The sequence below is a fragment of the Montipora capricornis genome, chromosome 4 (assembly GCF_036669925.1).
Source record: "Montipora capricornis isolate CH-2021 chromosome 4, ASM3666992v2, whole genome shotgun sequence".
Classification (NCBI taxonomy): domain Eukaryota; kingdom Metazoa; phylum Cnidaria; class Anthozoa; order Scleractinia; family Acroporidae; genus Montipora; species Montipora capricornis.
The window spans coordinates 16561777-16576776 of NC_090886.1; the positions used below are offsets into that span (position 1 = coordinate 16561777).

A 15000-nucleotide genomic window follows, 5' to 3' on the forward strand; every position below is an offset into this window, starting at 1 on the left:
TGAAATTAGACCCTAAGTGAGCTCCTATTGAAAGAAAAACTGCAACTTCAAACTTCATTCTGAAAACTTCCTGACAGTACAATTCTCTTGTCACACCTGTTTGCTTGGTTAAGTGCATCATTAGCAAGGGTTAAGAATAACATGCCAATCTCGAGATCGATGGTGCATAAATGAGTACTTGCAGATCTAGTGAGAGGCACATCCGGGACTTCCCTCTTGGAACTACTTGTGTCATGGCCGGCGAGTGGAGATGGTGAAAACCAGAGAAAATACGCGTTTTCTTCAAACTTTGCGATCTGGAAACGGTAGAGGAAAGAATATAGCGAATAGAGAAGAAAATGTAAGTACGACTAATCTGCAATGTTTCGGGTTAAAAGAAGAACCTACTAGTTGTGATGTCAAGAATGCCTGCAGATCATGTTGACGATTTCAGCTTAATTTATCGAGAATGTTTATACTTTTCCTTGAAAGGAACTGTCAAGCGATGAAAGTGGACTTGAGATGAAGCCGCTTTCTTCTAAAAAGCGTCGTTTACGGAGTACAGCCGAGTTTAATAGTTGTAGATATCCAAATCTCAAGGCAACTGTCCCGTTGACTCGTTCCACTCGACAGTCACCGAGGTAAGCCTAACTTTTGTTTCTTTACAGATTTTCTGTACTCTCTGGCTTATTATTTGGTACAGCCTCATGTGACGTTAAAAATGTTCATTTTTTCAATAGTAATACATTCTCAAATTTAAAAAAAATTCCATTGTTTCAGAGTCTATAGTGATACCAGTAAGCTCACATATTCAGTTGAGAGAAGAACCCGTAGCAGAGGGACTGGCAGAGGTATCTGATTGTATCACGATTATCTGCTCGTTATCTTCTATTTTGACCTTTTAGCGGATTTGAAACAGCCACGATACTTTGTTTTTTTCAGGAAAAGAAGCTAGAGTGTCGATCTCTGCGGCCCAAAAGAAAAGTAAGAACAAACAAGTTTTCGCGGACAATTGTGAATGGATTCGCCGCAGCGACAGAAAGCGACGAAAGGTTTACGAAACCTTGAACGTTCAGATGTTGACGGACCATCGTTTTCTAACGGGCTTCGAAAGTTCCAAATCACCAAGAAAAAACACGGAAAGGAAGCGATATTTGATAGAGGAAGAAAGCGATTCACAAACGGAAGGAGATGAGGTACTCTGTTTATTTTAAAATTGGCGCCATTTTGCTTTTTGGCGTCATTCGCTGAATCTCAAGCCTCTCGTTCAAAATGAGGCTCATCAAAATTAGTTTTCATTGATATGATTACCTACACAAAATGTTTACTTATACACTTTAAACAAGGCTTGCTTTGAAAATAGGACAAGCTAAACTCGAATAGGGTGCATTTTCAAAACAGTCAAAACAGATTTACGCACAAATCCCTACAGGGTAGACTCTTGGGAAAACCTGGAGGATTGCGAATGCATACAAGGTGATTCCCTTGTTTTGCACCGCACATCTCATACTGCGCATAATTGACCTTTGCCATTCATTTATCATCATGTTGCGAAGAAACGAGCACAGTGACACCCCATTTTAAATGGTTTTATTTACTCGTAATAGGTAAAAGTTGGATGGTAGAAGTTAAGTAGTATTTACCTGTAAATGACATGAAACTGCAATTGGAGCCTGACACTGAGTGCACTGTTGCTGTCCAATTTGCTTACATTTCTTTGCAAGATTGAGCAATTTGAAATCACTTTCTCAAAGATTATAGCCCGGAAAAACAAGCAGGTTCAAGTTTTCACTAATATTCAGTAGCTTTTGCTACATAACAACAATTTTTCCGGTTGATCTAGTTTTGCACGCTTCTCGCGAAATTTGGTGAAGAACACTTAGAATAAAGGGCATACAGTGTGAGAGCAAGCATAGTAACCCCGTCTTTTTATTGCATTTTTTAAATGTCCTGTTTATGAATATCAATTGTGTCAAGTTTGAAAAAAATCTGGATAGTCCATCAGTTTCATGGGAATTACCTTAATCACTCACTGAAAAACTATGTCTCCATTAATCCATCAACATCCAAACCGGCTGAAACCGGCCAGACTTAGTATTTTACTCTGTCTAACGCCAGACGATTTTACTCGTCAATGGGGAACCCCTGGGAGTCAATGGGTTAAGCAAACTTAAGGAATTTTCCCTGGGGTGGAGGAACCTTGCAGGACGAAGTCCCCCTGGGTGAAGTGTCTCTTGGCTGAAAATCCCCCTGACATGCCCCTCACAAAGAAAGTTGGAAGTGTAAATGTATTTAAGTGCTGTCTGAGAATGATTTCAACAAATTAAGAAGACATCTTTATTGTAACCCATTACCTCCTTGGAGTGAGACTTAATAGATTTTATTCTGTTTAACAGCAATAGATTTTACTCGTCAATGGGGGCGGTTCAGGAGTCATTGGGACCTTGAAGATCCAACAGAAGATTTGAAGAATATAAATATAAAGAATCACATTTTTTGAAGCACAAGTGTTATAACATCAATTTCATTTAAAATTGAACACTTTTTTGATTGACCTCCACCAAACTTTACTGTTATAAAATAAGTGCTAAACCAAAAATTATTTTGGTTAGAAAGGAGACTAAAAGCTGACCATACAGACTTCATGGGCTATTATTAAATTGACTTCCAGTGCACTCTGGGGCGCCTCCAGTTGACAAGTAAAATCATCTGGCATTAGACAGAGTAAAAAGCTGTTACGTTTCACTCCCAGGAGTCAATGTTACAACAAGAATTCAAACTGATCATCTCACATTTGCTTCCTCCATTTAACTGTTCCACAACATTTTGTTATCTATTGTAGGATACATTGGTTGGAACAACTAGCATGTATGACCTTGTCAAAAGAAAGCATGAGCAGACCCCAACACCTGAAAAACATTCCAACAGATTGAATAGAAGCAAACAGAAAGAACAGCCAGAAGGGAGTGAAGAGGATGATGATGACGATGATGATGATGATGATGATGATGATGGTGAGGACGGTAATGAGGATGACGATGACGATGATGATGATGATGATGATGACGACGAAGATGAGGAAGAGGGTGAAGGAGAGAAAGATTATAAGGGTTATCAGCTTAGGCAGAGGAGGCCCATACCCAACAGATATATTGCACCGCCACTGAAGACGTCCAGTCGAGGTTTGTTTGTTCAACTGCTACTGCGATCAAAAAATTAATTTTTCTTTGGATTTCAAAACTATGAAACAAAGAAACAACAAGTGACATGAAACAACGAGTAAACAATAAGTGATGCAAGTTCTAAGCCTATTTATTTTAACTGGAATTTTTCTATTTAATGGTCCGCCATTACTAAATTTAAAATCTTGAAGAGAGCTGGATGGAGGAGAACATGATGTCAAAGACTCAATAGTTTAAGAATGCAAAGCGTGTGCACACAATCACAGCTAAATTAATACGCAGCACAGGAATTTTGAGCATTCAGACTTTTAAACTTGTGTTTTGCATATATAATAAGCTGCATTAACACATTGAAATTTTGCACTAGTGAGTAAATGACATCACTTTTCCCTATGTCCAACCCTCTGAGGTCCAATTGGTCGGTTTTGAACATGGTTAATGGCAGACTGTGAAATCCTAACCTTACAATTAAAGTAAGACAGCCTTAATATAAGAATCAAAGCTCAAAAATTTGCCAGTCAGGTGTTAAGCAAACAGAGAAGAGAGTGATTTTCTGAAAATAGTAGCACTTAAACATTTTTTTCTTTCTTTGTAGTCTTCTGGTCTATATGCATGTTCAAGTGTTTAAATATTAGCTCCTACTACACTATAACTGAGCACGAGGTCTGTATGGGAGAATCTTGACCTTGGTTGTGTGTACAGACCTCACTGCCTTCGGTCTGTACTCACATCCTCTGTCAAGATTCTCCTATACAACTGACTGACTAAGCTCTATTGATAAAATGTTTATTATATGGCAAACAAGAACAATTTAATTCCTTTAATGTAACTGGTTTGTACTAACTGACATTTTGCGTGAGAACGACGATGAGTGGCAATGAGCTGAACTTAATTCTGCCAAAGTTTGCTCATCCTACGTACCTTTTTTTCTCGTCATGCTTTTTGGCACTGCCATAAATAAATATTGGTAGAAGAAAGTACTCAATATTTTTGCATTTTAGTTTGCAACTTTTTCACCGCAAAACATTACCAGTCTAGATGGAGAAATCTAGACCACCGTCAATATTGATTTCAGGCAATCAAATTAGTGAATTTGGTAGTTCCCAGTCCTTGTGAGACAGACCCATATAATAATTTGAAAAATTTATTCAAATTATACACAGCAACTGCAACAAAAAGAACCATGAAACATTCACCATTCCATTTTACAGTAGATATTTTTGTATATGTAGTGGTTCAAATGTTTTTCTTGTTCAAAATTTTTAAAACCAGTTCAATGAATATTGACAAGGAAAGATCAAAATTGAACGTTTGAAAAATTCTGAACCATTCATTTGAAACATTCATTGCTTTCATAGTATGAAGTAGTGAGAAGGTATTAGCAGATTGAATTTCTCCTTTTAACAATGAAGCATTTTCAGTATGTTTCTTGGTTGTCAGTATGTTTCTTGTTTTAATTGTCCCAAGGAAAGAGAGGATCCTTCCACTTGGCGATAACCAAAAAAAGTGTCAAACGCCAGAAACCACCCAAGTATGCTTCACCAGTGAGAAGAATACAAAGACACAAACGCAAAGCAATTAATATGAGCTCATCTACTTCCTCCTCTGGTAAGATGCTTTTTTCCCTTGTTGAATAGGTAACTATCCTGGATAAAGCCTATAATAAATTATAACCTTACTTATATAATAAGAGATTGTATAGATGATTACCCATTGACTTAATATTACTGCAGTTTGGTCAGTTACATCACATCATCACATCAACCAATTAAATTTGTGGATACAGTAAATTCAGGGTTCGAAATTGCGACCAATACAAACAGTCGCATTTGTGACTGAATTTTTTGGGAGGAGTTGCAAATTTGCCACCTGTTTTCTCTTTTTCTCTTACTGTTAAAAAATAAAGGGTTAGCAGTTGCCACTTTGCCACAGCCTACTTTTGCTAGAATAAAGAAAGACTTTTGTTTCAAGCTGAAGGGGTGGGGCAAAATTGTAGTGTAGCTGCAATGTTGTCCCCACAATGCCATTCCCTCAATTATTCTGCATTTTCAGTGGTTTCTATACACATGTATTGTTTCCTGAAATCACTGGCAACACAATACAGCACTATGACCCATGATTACATATACATGTAATACACTTTGCAACTAAGCTTTGCAAAATTGCGACTAAATTAACTAAACTTGTCTTTCGAGCCCTGGTTAATCAAAGGAAACTAGGCATCAACTTGTCACGTTCACTTTTAAATTCAATGTTGTCTTAGCATGTTAGCATGGTTGTTGTACACTGTACATGCTGTATGCAATAAAAGAGAAAAAGGTGGTGGTGAGAATACATTGTAATAGGCCAGTTTCGTATTCTAACATTCTATTCTAGCATGAAATGGAGGCTTATGCGGGCAAATTAATTTGCATTTAAAAAGATTTTCCTGCATTAGCCTCCATTCCATGCTAGATCCAGTCCAGCCGTGACAATTCGAAAATGGTCTATTGAAAGTCTACAGAGAGGAAATGGAAAGTAAAAGGCATTGAGTGCATTAATCTTGCGGGTGAAACCAGGAAGTATAATTATTGAAGAGGAAAATGTGGTTGAAAACCTTAAACAAGCTTAAAGTAGTGTTTTTTCTCTTAGATGATTCAGACAGAGAAAAAGATGAAAGGAAGTTTGAACGTAGGAAGTCTAAGAGCATGGCAAAGGCCAGAGGTCAATGTCTGCCAATGAACTTCACTATGGAGGACGCTGCCTCTGGAATTCTTAAAGAGAGAGCCCGAATCGGTTCAAGTTTAGCTGATGTTGATCCAATGAACATAGACAATAAGGTAACAAGTTGCTTAAGGCTGTCAGTTTCTTTCCAGGTAGTTTATTTTGTTGCTTCTACTTTACCTGCTCTTTCTATCAGCCATCAGTTTACAAGCCAATCAGAACTTAATTCCGAACGAAGAAAGTGAGGAACGCAATTGGATGAAAATCAGATTTATAGGGGCAGTATCATGCGATGGCATTTAAGTATTTTTCACACACACAGATTTTAACAGACGTTAATTTTTTTGCTTTTTCTGTTTAAGTCTAATGATCAGTTATTCAGCAGTTGAACTTGAAATTCAGAAATATTCATTCCTCTGCATTAGTAAGATTAATTTAAATTAGTATCACCCAACCGGACCTAAGCTGCATGCTTCCATCACACAAGCGAGAGGGATAGCTCATGAAATACGTTGTTTGATGCGAACTGCTTTAACAGCAGGCGAACCTCCCTCTGTTGGTGTTGTTGTTATCGAGCTATAGAAAGGTAAATAATACATTATGGCAGTTGCAATTTGCTCGGCAATAAAAGTTTGAAAGCAAATGATTCAATGAAAGATCAAACAAAGTTTCAACTGATTCCTGTGTTATGCTGTTTTTGTCGTTCCGAGGTGTTTGAGGCATCATTTTGTGAGATCTTTTGTTGACCAACGGTTAGACAGTCAAGAAAATTGACAAGGAAGGCAGCACCCAGCTGCTGGCTGGTGACCCTGTCTTGTTCAAGTTGGAACTGACGCCAAACCAGTGAAATTCTCACCTTAAAAACACCAGCATCCAATTGATTAGGGATGACCCCATAACTTCACCGAATTTGAGCTTCATCTTTCAATAATTCACAGAGAAAGGCCATCCTGAAATCCATTATAACGCATTCTCAACATGGTCAGTGCAAGAAACCAGACCAAAGGAATTTGCAGCATTTGAGTCTATTCGAATTTGTCAATCAGTGCAATGTGACTGTTGGCAGTTCCCAGCCCCTCCTGGCAGTTCCCAACAATCATGTTGCACTGATTGGTAGATTTGAATAGACTCAAATGCCAAGCCAGCCCCTTAACCAAGTAATGCTCCCATGGGCAGCAATCTCTGTAACCCAGCCACAAATCCCCATGCCAGGCATCCAGGCACACGTCACACTGATAAACAGTGGAAGTAGGGAGTGGAAGCAAAAAGCCATCTTAGGGTAAAATTTAGCATGTTTGGTTGATTAGGTTGTGTGATTTTTGCCATTATTTTGATGATTCTTTTAGGTGATGTTTGATGCGGTTGGTGGTCTGAACAAACAAATAAGAGCTCTGAAAGAGATGGTTTTGTTTCCATTGATGTACCCTGAGGTGTTTGAGAAATTTAAGGTAGCCCCACCAAGAGGTGTTCTTTTCCATGGTCCTCCAGGTATTATTTTATTATATCCATTTGTATTTATTAACTTAAAGGGTGTTAATATAGTTACGGTAGAAACATCTTTTTCTTCTTGTAATTTCTTGGGATTTCTCCCACTTTAGAAAGTGAGTTGTGATATACACCTGTGTATCATTGCTTAAATATGGTTTCATGGTATAAATCATTATACTTTGTGTGGTTGAATATTGTAGGTACTGGGAAAACATTAGTGGCTCGAGCTTTAGCCAATGAGTGCAGCCAGGGTGGCAAGAAAGTTGCTTTCTTCATGAGGAAAGGTGCAGATTGTTTGAGCAAGTGGGTTGGTGAATCTGAAAGACAACTAAGATTGTTATTTGATCAGGTAAAATAATTATTACAATTGTGAATGCAAAATGGAACTGTATTTTATTAGTGGGTGGATGGTGCACTCAAACAAACATGATAGAAGTTAGCCAATCAGCTTTTGATTACCTCCAGCAGCGCTTTTGTTACCCCATGTGTACACTGCATGTGACGTATTAATTAAAATTCCCACAGTTGTAAACTAATTCTTGGCATTGTCGTCAATGCACAAGTACACGACTGTATGCAAAACTCAATAATTGCAATTTTTGAACAATACCTCAAGTTAAGAGAGTATTAAACTCATCACCAATATGAGCGTATTATTGTATTATCGTAACATGCTTTTGTGAGTGCATGTCAAATGATCAGGTTAAAGCCAGAATTTAAGGGGGTTGGCTCTTAACTACCAAACCGTTGCCCCTTCAAACAGTCATTCTCAAATTTTTTTAACTCTACAGTAATTCTTATTTGCCGAGGGTGTTCTATTTAACATTCCTTTGTATGTACCATATTTGGTAAATCACATGACCAAACAGAAAATGCCTAAAAACTCAGCGAGTTGACTATGTTTTTCTAAAATTTTTAACGTAACAGTATTAGAACATTCTAATACAAAATCTGTAGCATGGATTTTAAAAGAAATTATTTTGTCAAAAAAATGATGACATCACAAGGTCGGCCTTTGATACACTTTTCAAAATATCAGTTCCATTTTTCGTCCAAATAGAACTTCCATGCCACAGTTTACGAAAAGTGATGGGACGTCTCCCACCCGGTGAAAAAACTGCCTTTTCCTTTAGTTTCCTAAGAGCTTTTACCTGTTTTTCACTGAAACGGCAGAGGACTGGGACTAGTTGTGCATGTGTGTTCTGATTGAAGTGATGTCAGACTTTCATGGAAAAAGTTACTTCAAGAACCATCCATGCAACCTTTTTGTAACCATTGTCTTTCTGTAGTTTAGTGTCACCCCCTTAATTTTTAAAACTACACTTACAACACGTAGATTTGCTTGTTGATTGAAAAATAAGTGGGTAGTGTTAAGTAACAATATTTTAACAAGAACTGATATCTAGATCATATAAGCAAGACAATATTTTTTTTACCCTATCAAAAATGAACTCAGCAGTTTTGTTTTTCAGGCATTTTCTATGAGACCTTCTATCATATTCTTTGATGAGATAGATGGTCTGGCACCTGTACGCTCTAGTCGACAGGACCAGATTCATAGCTCTATTGTATCCACACTGTTAGCGCTTATGGATGGTTTGGACAGCAGAGGAGAAATAGTGGTCATTGGTGCTACCAATAGGATTGATGCCATCGATCCTGCTTTACGCAGACCTGGTCGCTTTGACAGGGAATTTCAATTTTCTCTTCCTGATAAAAATGTAGGTTACTTTTTGTACACCTCATGCATGCACCTGTTGTAACTAATATTGATATTGGGGGTTAGTTGGGACTTGCAAGGCAATAAATTGTACATACAGTACTGCAGGGTGGTGTTATTGTACAGAGTACATTTTAAATTTCAATGTGTTGAAGGAAGATTTCCCATGTCATCCTTGACAACTGAAATTTTGATATTTTCCCTGGGGTTTTGAATAAAAATAAAAGATAAAAATTTGATAAAATGGTGAAGATGCTGAAGCTGCTTCCTTAGTAAACTTGTACATGATGTAACTGCACAGGGTGCAAGATTAACTTTTTTATATGGGCACCAACTGGCGACTAGGTAAAAAATTTCAGTCGCCAGATGGCAAATTTTAGTCGGCAAAAATTTTTGCCTGAAAATGCACGTTTTGAATTTTTTATGGATACCAGAAAGCAACGACCGCACGGTCTTGTGTATGTGTCAAGCATTATTTTTCGATTTCGAAGCGGACATTTTGGAGAGAAAATGTAGCCGATCTCGAATGTAATAAAGAAATCCATCAGCCCCTTTGTTGAAAATTTCAGCCACGTTCTTTCACACATGAGCCGCCATGTTGTTATCGTGCATATTTTTTCGACCGCAATACGTATTTTATAAGAAACCGCAAAAAAACGTGGCGGCTTGCGACGTTATGGAGGTAGTTAACAGGAAAACTCCTTTCATTTTTATTTCAAAAACATCGGCAAAAATATCGGACCCTGCTACAGTCACTCTGTGTATTTGGAGGGATGGCTTTTTGCAATGAAATTATCATTGCAATAATACTTTGCACAGGAAAACGTATTGAACATTAATGCTTGTCCGTCGAAGGGGCAAAAGCCAGGCGTTTCAGTAAAATTTGAAGTTGGTGGCTGGTTTAGGTAGAGAAACCGACCATTGTCATTGTCAAAGTGAATTTAATATTAAGTTTGAAAGGATCTATCATTAAGTACTTCAATTTAGGGAAAAATGTAGTCGACTTCCCTGAGTGAAGAAGCCAAGGCAATGTTGTTCGTCACCTGTCAGTACTTATTGAGACCACTGGAAAGAGCAAGCATTTCCAGGTGTCTGTTAGTAGATTTCCCACAAAAATGTTTAAAGTTGAGGCAACTCATCACTTTTTAAGATGTTAGCGTCCCTGTCAGGGCAGACTTAACCACCGTTAGGATTGCTGACCAAACTGTGAGCACAAATTACCAAGCATTTATAACTATTAACAGGACTCAAGAGAAATGAATGGACCAATGGTCAAATTTTAGGGTGTGAATAACACCATGAGTAAAATTAATTATGTATGAATCAGTTGATGTCCTTACTTGCTTTGGTGTCTTTGATTCCTTGTGTCATTATGTTGTTTTGCTGATTTCAGTACAGAGGGTAAATCAGGGAAGTGCAGAAAATCCCACGAGTAAAAACAGTTGGCAGTGTTTTGACCCCCAAGCTTTTTGTGTTGTGAGAAGTCTGTTTCTTATAATAAATAACTCTTTTGTGGGGAGAATGAAAATTGATTGACTTGATGGATAAATTATTACCGTAACAATGTTCTTTTTGACTTTTAATTTCTTTTAGACTTGTTTTCTTCGGATGATTAAGATTTGTGTTGTTTTAGGGAAGATTTTTTTATTTCTTGCATCAGCTATGCTGTCAGTGGGCTGAACTTCCAGGTATAATGCTTTCACAGCTTTTGTAAGTTTTTTTTTTTGCACAACATTGCCTTAGATTTTTTGCACACCCATTTAAATGGTGAAGGTGTTAGTTAGAACAAATTGTGCAACTTTTAATGTACTTTTCTAAACTGCCAGTTACAACTAACTAGCCATCAACTCAGTATAGGAAATCACCAGAATGCTTTGCCATTAAAGGTCTGTCGACTTTCTGTTAGTTTTTGCCCATTCAACAAGCAAACTTTAATGTACATTTTCCTGTGCAAGGTAATATATTAATGAGGATATCCTTGAGGTTTCAAAAGCAAAAAACACCGGGAGAGAGGGTTTATGAGTTATAGAACTGTGTGTGTAGTTCCTTTGTTGGTGAGATCATAGTTGTCCTGTTTCCTACCCCTAGGCTAGAAGAAGCATTTTAGCGATTCACACCCGTGAGTGGGAACCCAAACTACTGCTGTCCTTTGTAACTGAGCTTGCAGATAGCTGCGTGGGCTACTGTGGTGCAGATATTAAAGCATTGTGCACAGAAGCTGCCTTGTTTGCCTTGAGAAGGCGTTATCCCCAGATCTACAGTAGCAGTAAGAAACTGTTGCTAGATGTCAATTCCATTGAAGTGACAGCTAAGGATTTTCAAAAGGCAATGAACACAATAGTTCCTGCATCTCAACGATCAGTTGTTTCACCTGCAAGGGCGCTGTTACCTCATATCTGGCCACTACTAAAAAGGACTGTAACTGAAGCTGTAGAAATTTTAAAGAATGTCTTCCCTCCCACTCTTGTTAAAACAGGTATGTGGTTCTCAAAGTTTTGGTTGCTGATAGGGCTGTTTGTGTTCTTAGTGTTCATCAAACTTACCATGTTTAAGGTGTTGAATCTGTGTTTCTTGGTTCCTGTATGAATGTCCTGAAAGCCCTAGCCTCATAGAGACTTGTAGGCAATAGATCTTGGAACAATAAGTTTGCTCTCCTTTTGAAAGGCTTTTGAGGACCAAAATATTTTCAGACCTGGAGAGGAAAGACATTTGTTAATCCCACTTAAATTAATGGGTAATGACAATAATCCAAACAATACATGTAACAGCAACAACAATATAAAAAGGAAAGTACTGCCTAGAAAAAGTTTATGTGAATCAAGAGTTTTTTACCTGTCATTTGGGTTTAGCATTCCTAAATTAGCAAACAATAATGCTTCAAAAACAGACATCTTTGTTTTTGTGTATGCAAATAAGGCTATGATGGAGCTAAAGTCAAAGCATTGACTAAAAATCTGGCTGAAATAAAATACAAGTGACTAAAACACATGCGAGTATCTAGCAATACTGACACAATTGTAGACTTAATTCTTAATCCAGAGGGTATTGTATTGTTCTATCAGAGCACATTTAATTCATGGTCATTGAACAGGGTTTTTTGTGTAATAGGGGGGCCAAAATCACAAAAACAATGCAATACCCTCTGGATTAATATTAAAGTGTACAGTTGGGTCAGTATCGCTCTCCTGCCTGTGTTTTGGTCGTTTGCAGCCATTTCAAAGGTAATTTCAGTCAATGCTTTGACTATTTGTATGTCATAGCCTCATTTGCATAGACAAAAACAAAGATGGTGGTTTTGATATAAAAAAAATTTTTTTTTGAAGCATTAAGGTTGTTTGTGTTGGCTTTTTAAGGTATCTTACAGTAAGCCCAAATAGTCAAGTATGACAACATACGGGTAGGTGAAGAACTTTTGGTTCATAACAACGTTTTCTGGGGCGGTACTTTCCCTTTCATAACAGTAAATTTTAATTAATGGTAATAAAATAGTGATGTCATCATCATCATTAAATACGTTATCATACAAGGATTTGTAAACTCCTTTTTATGATTGCTTTTTATCAGTGACAGAGAGCAGTCCTGGTAGATTAATGGGTAATCCAAGCAGCATCCGTCATGAAAATCGTACCAACACAGCTACAGGCTTAAGCGACGAAGAAGCCAGCTCTGATGATGAATTAGGACCTTCAATTTTTGAGTCTACATGTACTTTTGGTTCGTCAAGAAGTGAACGTTACATGAGACGCGCTCTGCAATTTTCCAATAACCCTAGCCATGAAACTGTGTTGAATCACAACTCATCATTCTTCACCTCCGCAAATGGACAAAACAGGAGACTGTCAACATATCGACCTCGCTTGTTAATATGTGGTGAACAGGGAATGGGTCAGTCTTCTCATGTTGCTCCTGCATTATTACACACCATGGAGCATTTGTCTGTGTATTGCTTGGATCTTCCTGCTTTGTATGGAGTCACTTCCAAAACACCAGAAGAGGCTTGTGCCCAGGTCTGTTAACAGCTGGATTTGACATGATGTTTGTGATAGTTGAACACATATTTTGTGAAGGAATTTATTTAGAAGTTAACAAAGAAGGAAAACGTTGAAATAGAATTTCTTCTTTTATCCCTTTCCAGTTGTTCCGAGAAGCAAGACGCACATCTCCTTGTGTGGTGTACTCTCCTCATTTTGATTCCTTGTGGAATGCCACAGGAGACAGTTTGCATGCAACACTTTTGTCATTACTTCAGGATCTTCCCCCTCTTGCTCCTGTTCTGTTTCTGGCAACTGCCGACAAGAGCTGGGATGACTTAGCAACCATCATGCAGGAGTTATTTTCCAATGAAGCTGGACAGGTATGAAAGTTTAATGCTGATATTAAAAGACAGTCATAATAATTATTTTGTTGCTTGGTTGTTCATGAATTGCTGAAGAAATCAAGCTAGAAAAGTATTGACCTACATGTATGAAATCCATGACTATTAATTTTGTTTCAACCATGGGTGGTCGAAAGTTATTAATTCCATCTTCATGTAAAAATTTTAATGAGCAGATGCATTTCTGTCCAGGGATCGCGTTAACGCAGAAATCGTGCATTTTTACGCTAATAAAATCCAAAAAATGCATCATCAAAATTTTAATGCGTCCCAGGACGCAAGGCACTGACTTAAATAACTCACACAACTTGCTTTGATTTGTCAGTATATTCTGTTGATTGTAAAACTGTTGGAGCGATCTGTGATCATAATTGAAGTTCTAAGAAATGGGGTTTAAAACATCTAAAAAGGTTAAAACTAAATTTTCGACCGCCTTCTGCGGTCTTCTTCAGAGGAATGTACTCTGCAAGTCACTGAATGCAACTATATACCAAAAGACGTCACTGTTCGTTGCTCCTAAGGGAGAAAACCAGTGATGCGTAAAGCCTTGGAAAGGGTGCTCTTTCAGTTCTTGTCCAGGAATGAATGTAACGGCTCTAGAAAAAGCCTTTGTCGGCCGGTCCTATGCATATGCGTCAATATTAATTCCAAGTTGGTTACTCTCTTTTTCTCATAATTTAAAACATACTCTTTGTCTCGCAGAGGGTCACCAAGATTTTTGGGACCCCCAAAAAATGCTTGGGACCCCAATTTGGCCAAACATGCGGGTCCCAGGACCCGGATTGAAAAATCCTAGTGCCATCCCTGCTGTCCCTGCAACGTACATATGTGCACTTTTGACTTACATAAATGCATTCACTCCAAGGCAAAATAGCTCTGTCCTGCTCTACCCAAAATTACAAGTTCAAATTTTGTTACTCACACATATTCAAAATGCCAATTACAGAATGAAATGAACACGAAAAATGAAAAGAAGGATAGCAAGATATAATTGGAATACGTATAGACATAACCCTAATGCAGATTTACTTATTAATGCCCTAACGCGCCGTGTCGTGTTTGACTACAACAATTGCGACATTGAAATTGCAGCTGCCGAAGGAGCCATTGACATTGTTTAGTGTTTTTTTTAGTAGCTTTGTATAATAGGGTTTTGGATTTGCCATTGGCCTTTCGCTTTTTTTTTTAAAGATAGTTTTAGATACTTTTTGCTTCCAATTCTTACTTTTTAATATTTCTTGTAAAATTTTAGAAATGAAAATTGTTATTATTAGTTATTAATAAGACAGTTTTTTTTTAAATTGTACATATTCAATTTTCAAGAACTACCCTTAGGAGTTCATTTTCTTGATGTAATCTATTTTCAGTTTTACTTGGCAAATAAAGATTATTATTATTATTAATGCCCTACTTGAGCTAAAAAAAAGAAAACCTTTTAAATATTGCACTTTACATGATGCATGTAGCTGTAGAAGGTTACAAGGACTTTGAAACACAAAATTAATTTATTTTGCATTATCTTTAAGGTGCAGATTTGTAATTAGAGAGTGATA

General features: G+C 37.5%; 1 protein-coding gene across 1 annotated transcript in view; it reads left to right on the forward strand.

The window, feature by feature from the left end:
• The first annotated feature begins 184 nt into the window (after positions 1-184).
• Positions 185-15000, forward strand: part of LOC138045680 (ATPase family AAA domain-containing protein 2-like) — a 30373-nt gene continuing 15557 nt past the window's right edge. Inside the window, exons 1-13 of the mRNA XM_068892268.1 lie at positions 185-340; positions 472-620; positions 760-830; positions 922-1175; positions 2822-3161; positions 4629-4769; positions 5793-5980; positions 7211-7352; positions 7553-7701; positions 8825-9073; positions 11161-11548; positions 12637-13079; positions 13208-13426. Coding sequence (XP_068748369.1) covers positions 251-340; positions 472-620; positions 760-830; positions 922-1175; positions 2822-3161; positions 4629-4769; positions 5793-5980; positions 7211-7352; positions 7553-7701; positions 8825-9073; positions 11161-11548; positions 12637-13079; positions 13208-13426 — 2823 coding nt within the window. The 5' untranslated portion in view covers positions 185-250. The remainder of the gene's footprint in view (positions 341-471; positions 621-759; positions 831-921; positions 1176-2821; positions 3162-4628; positions 4770-5792; positions 5981-7210; positions 7353-7552; positions 7702-8824; positions 9074-11160; positions 11549-12636; positions 13080-13207; positions 13427-15000) is intronic.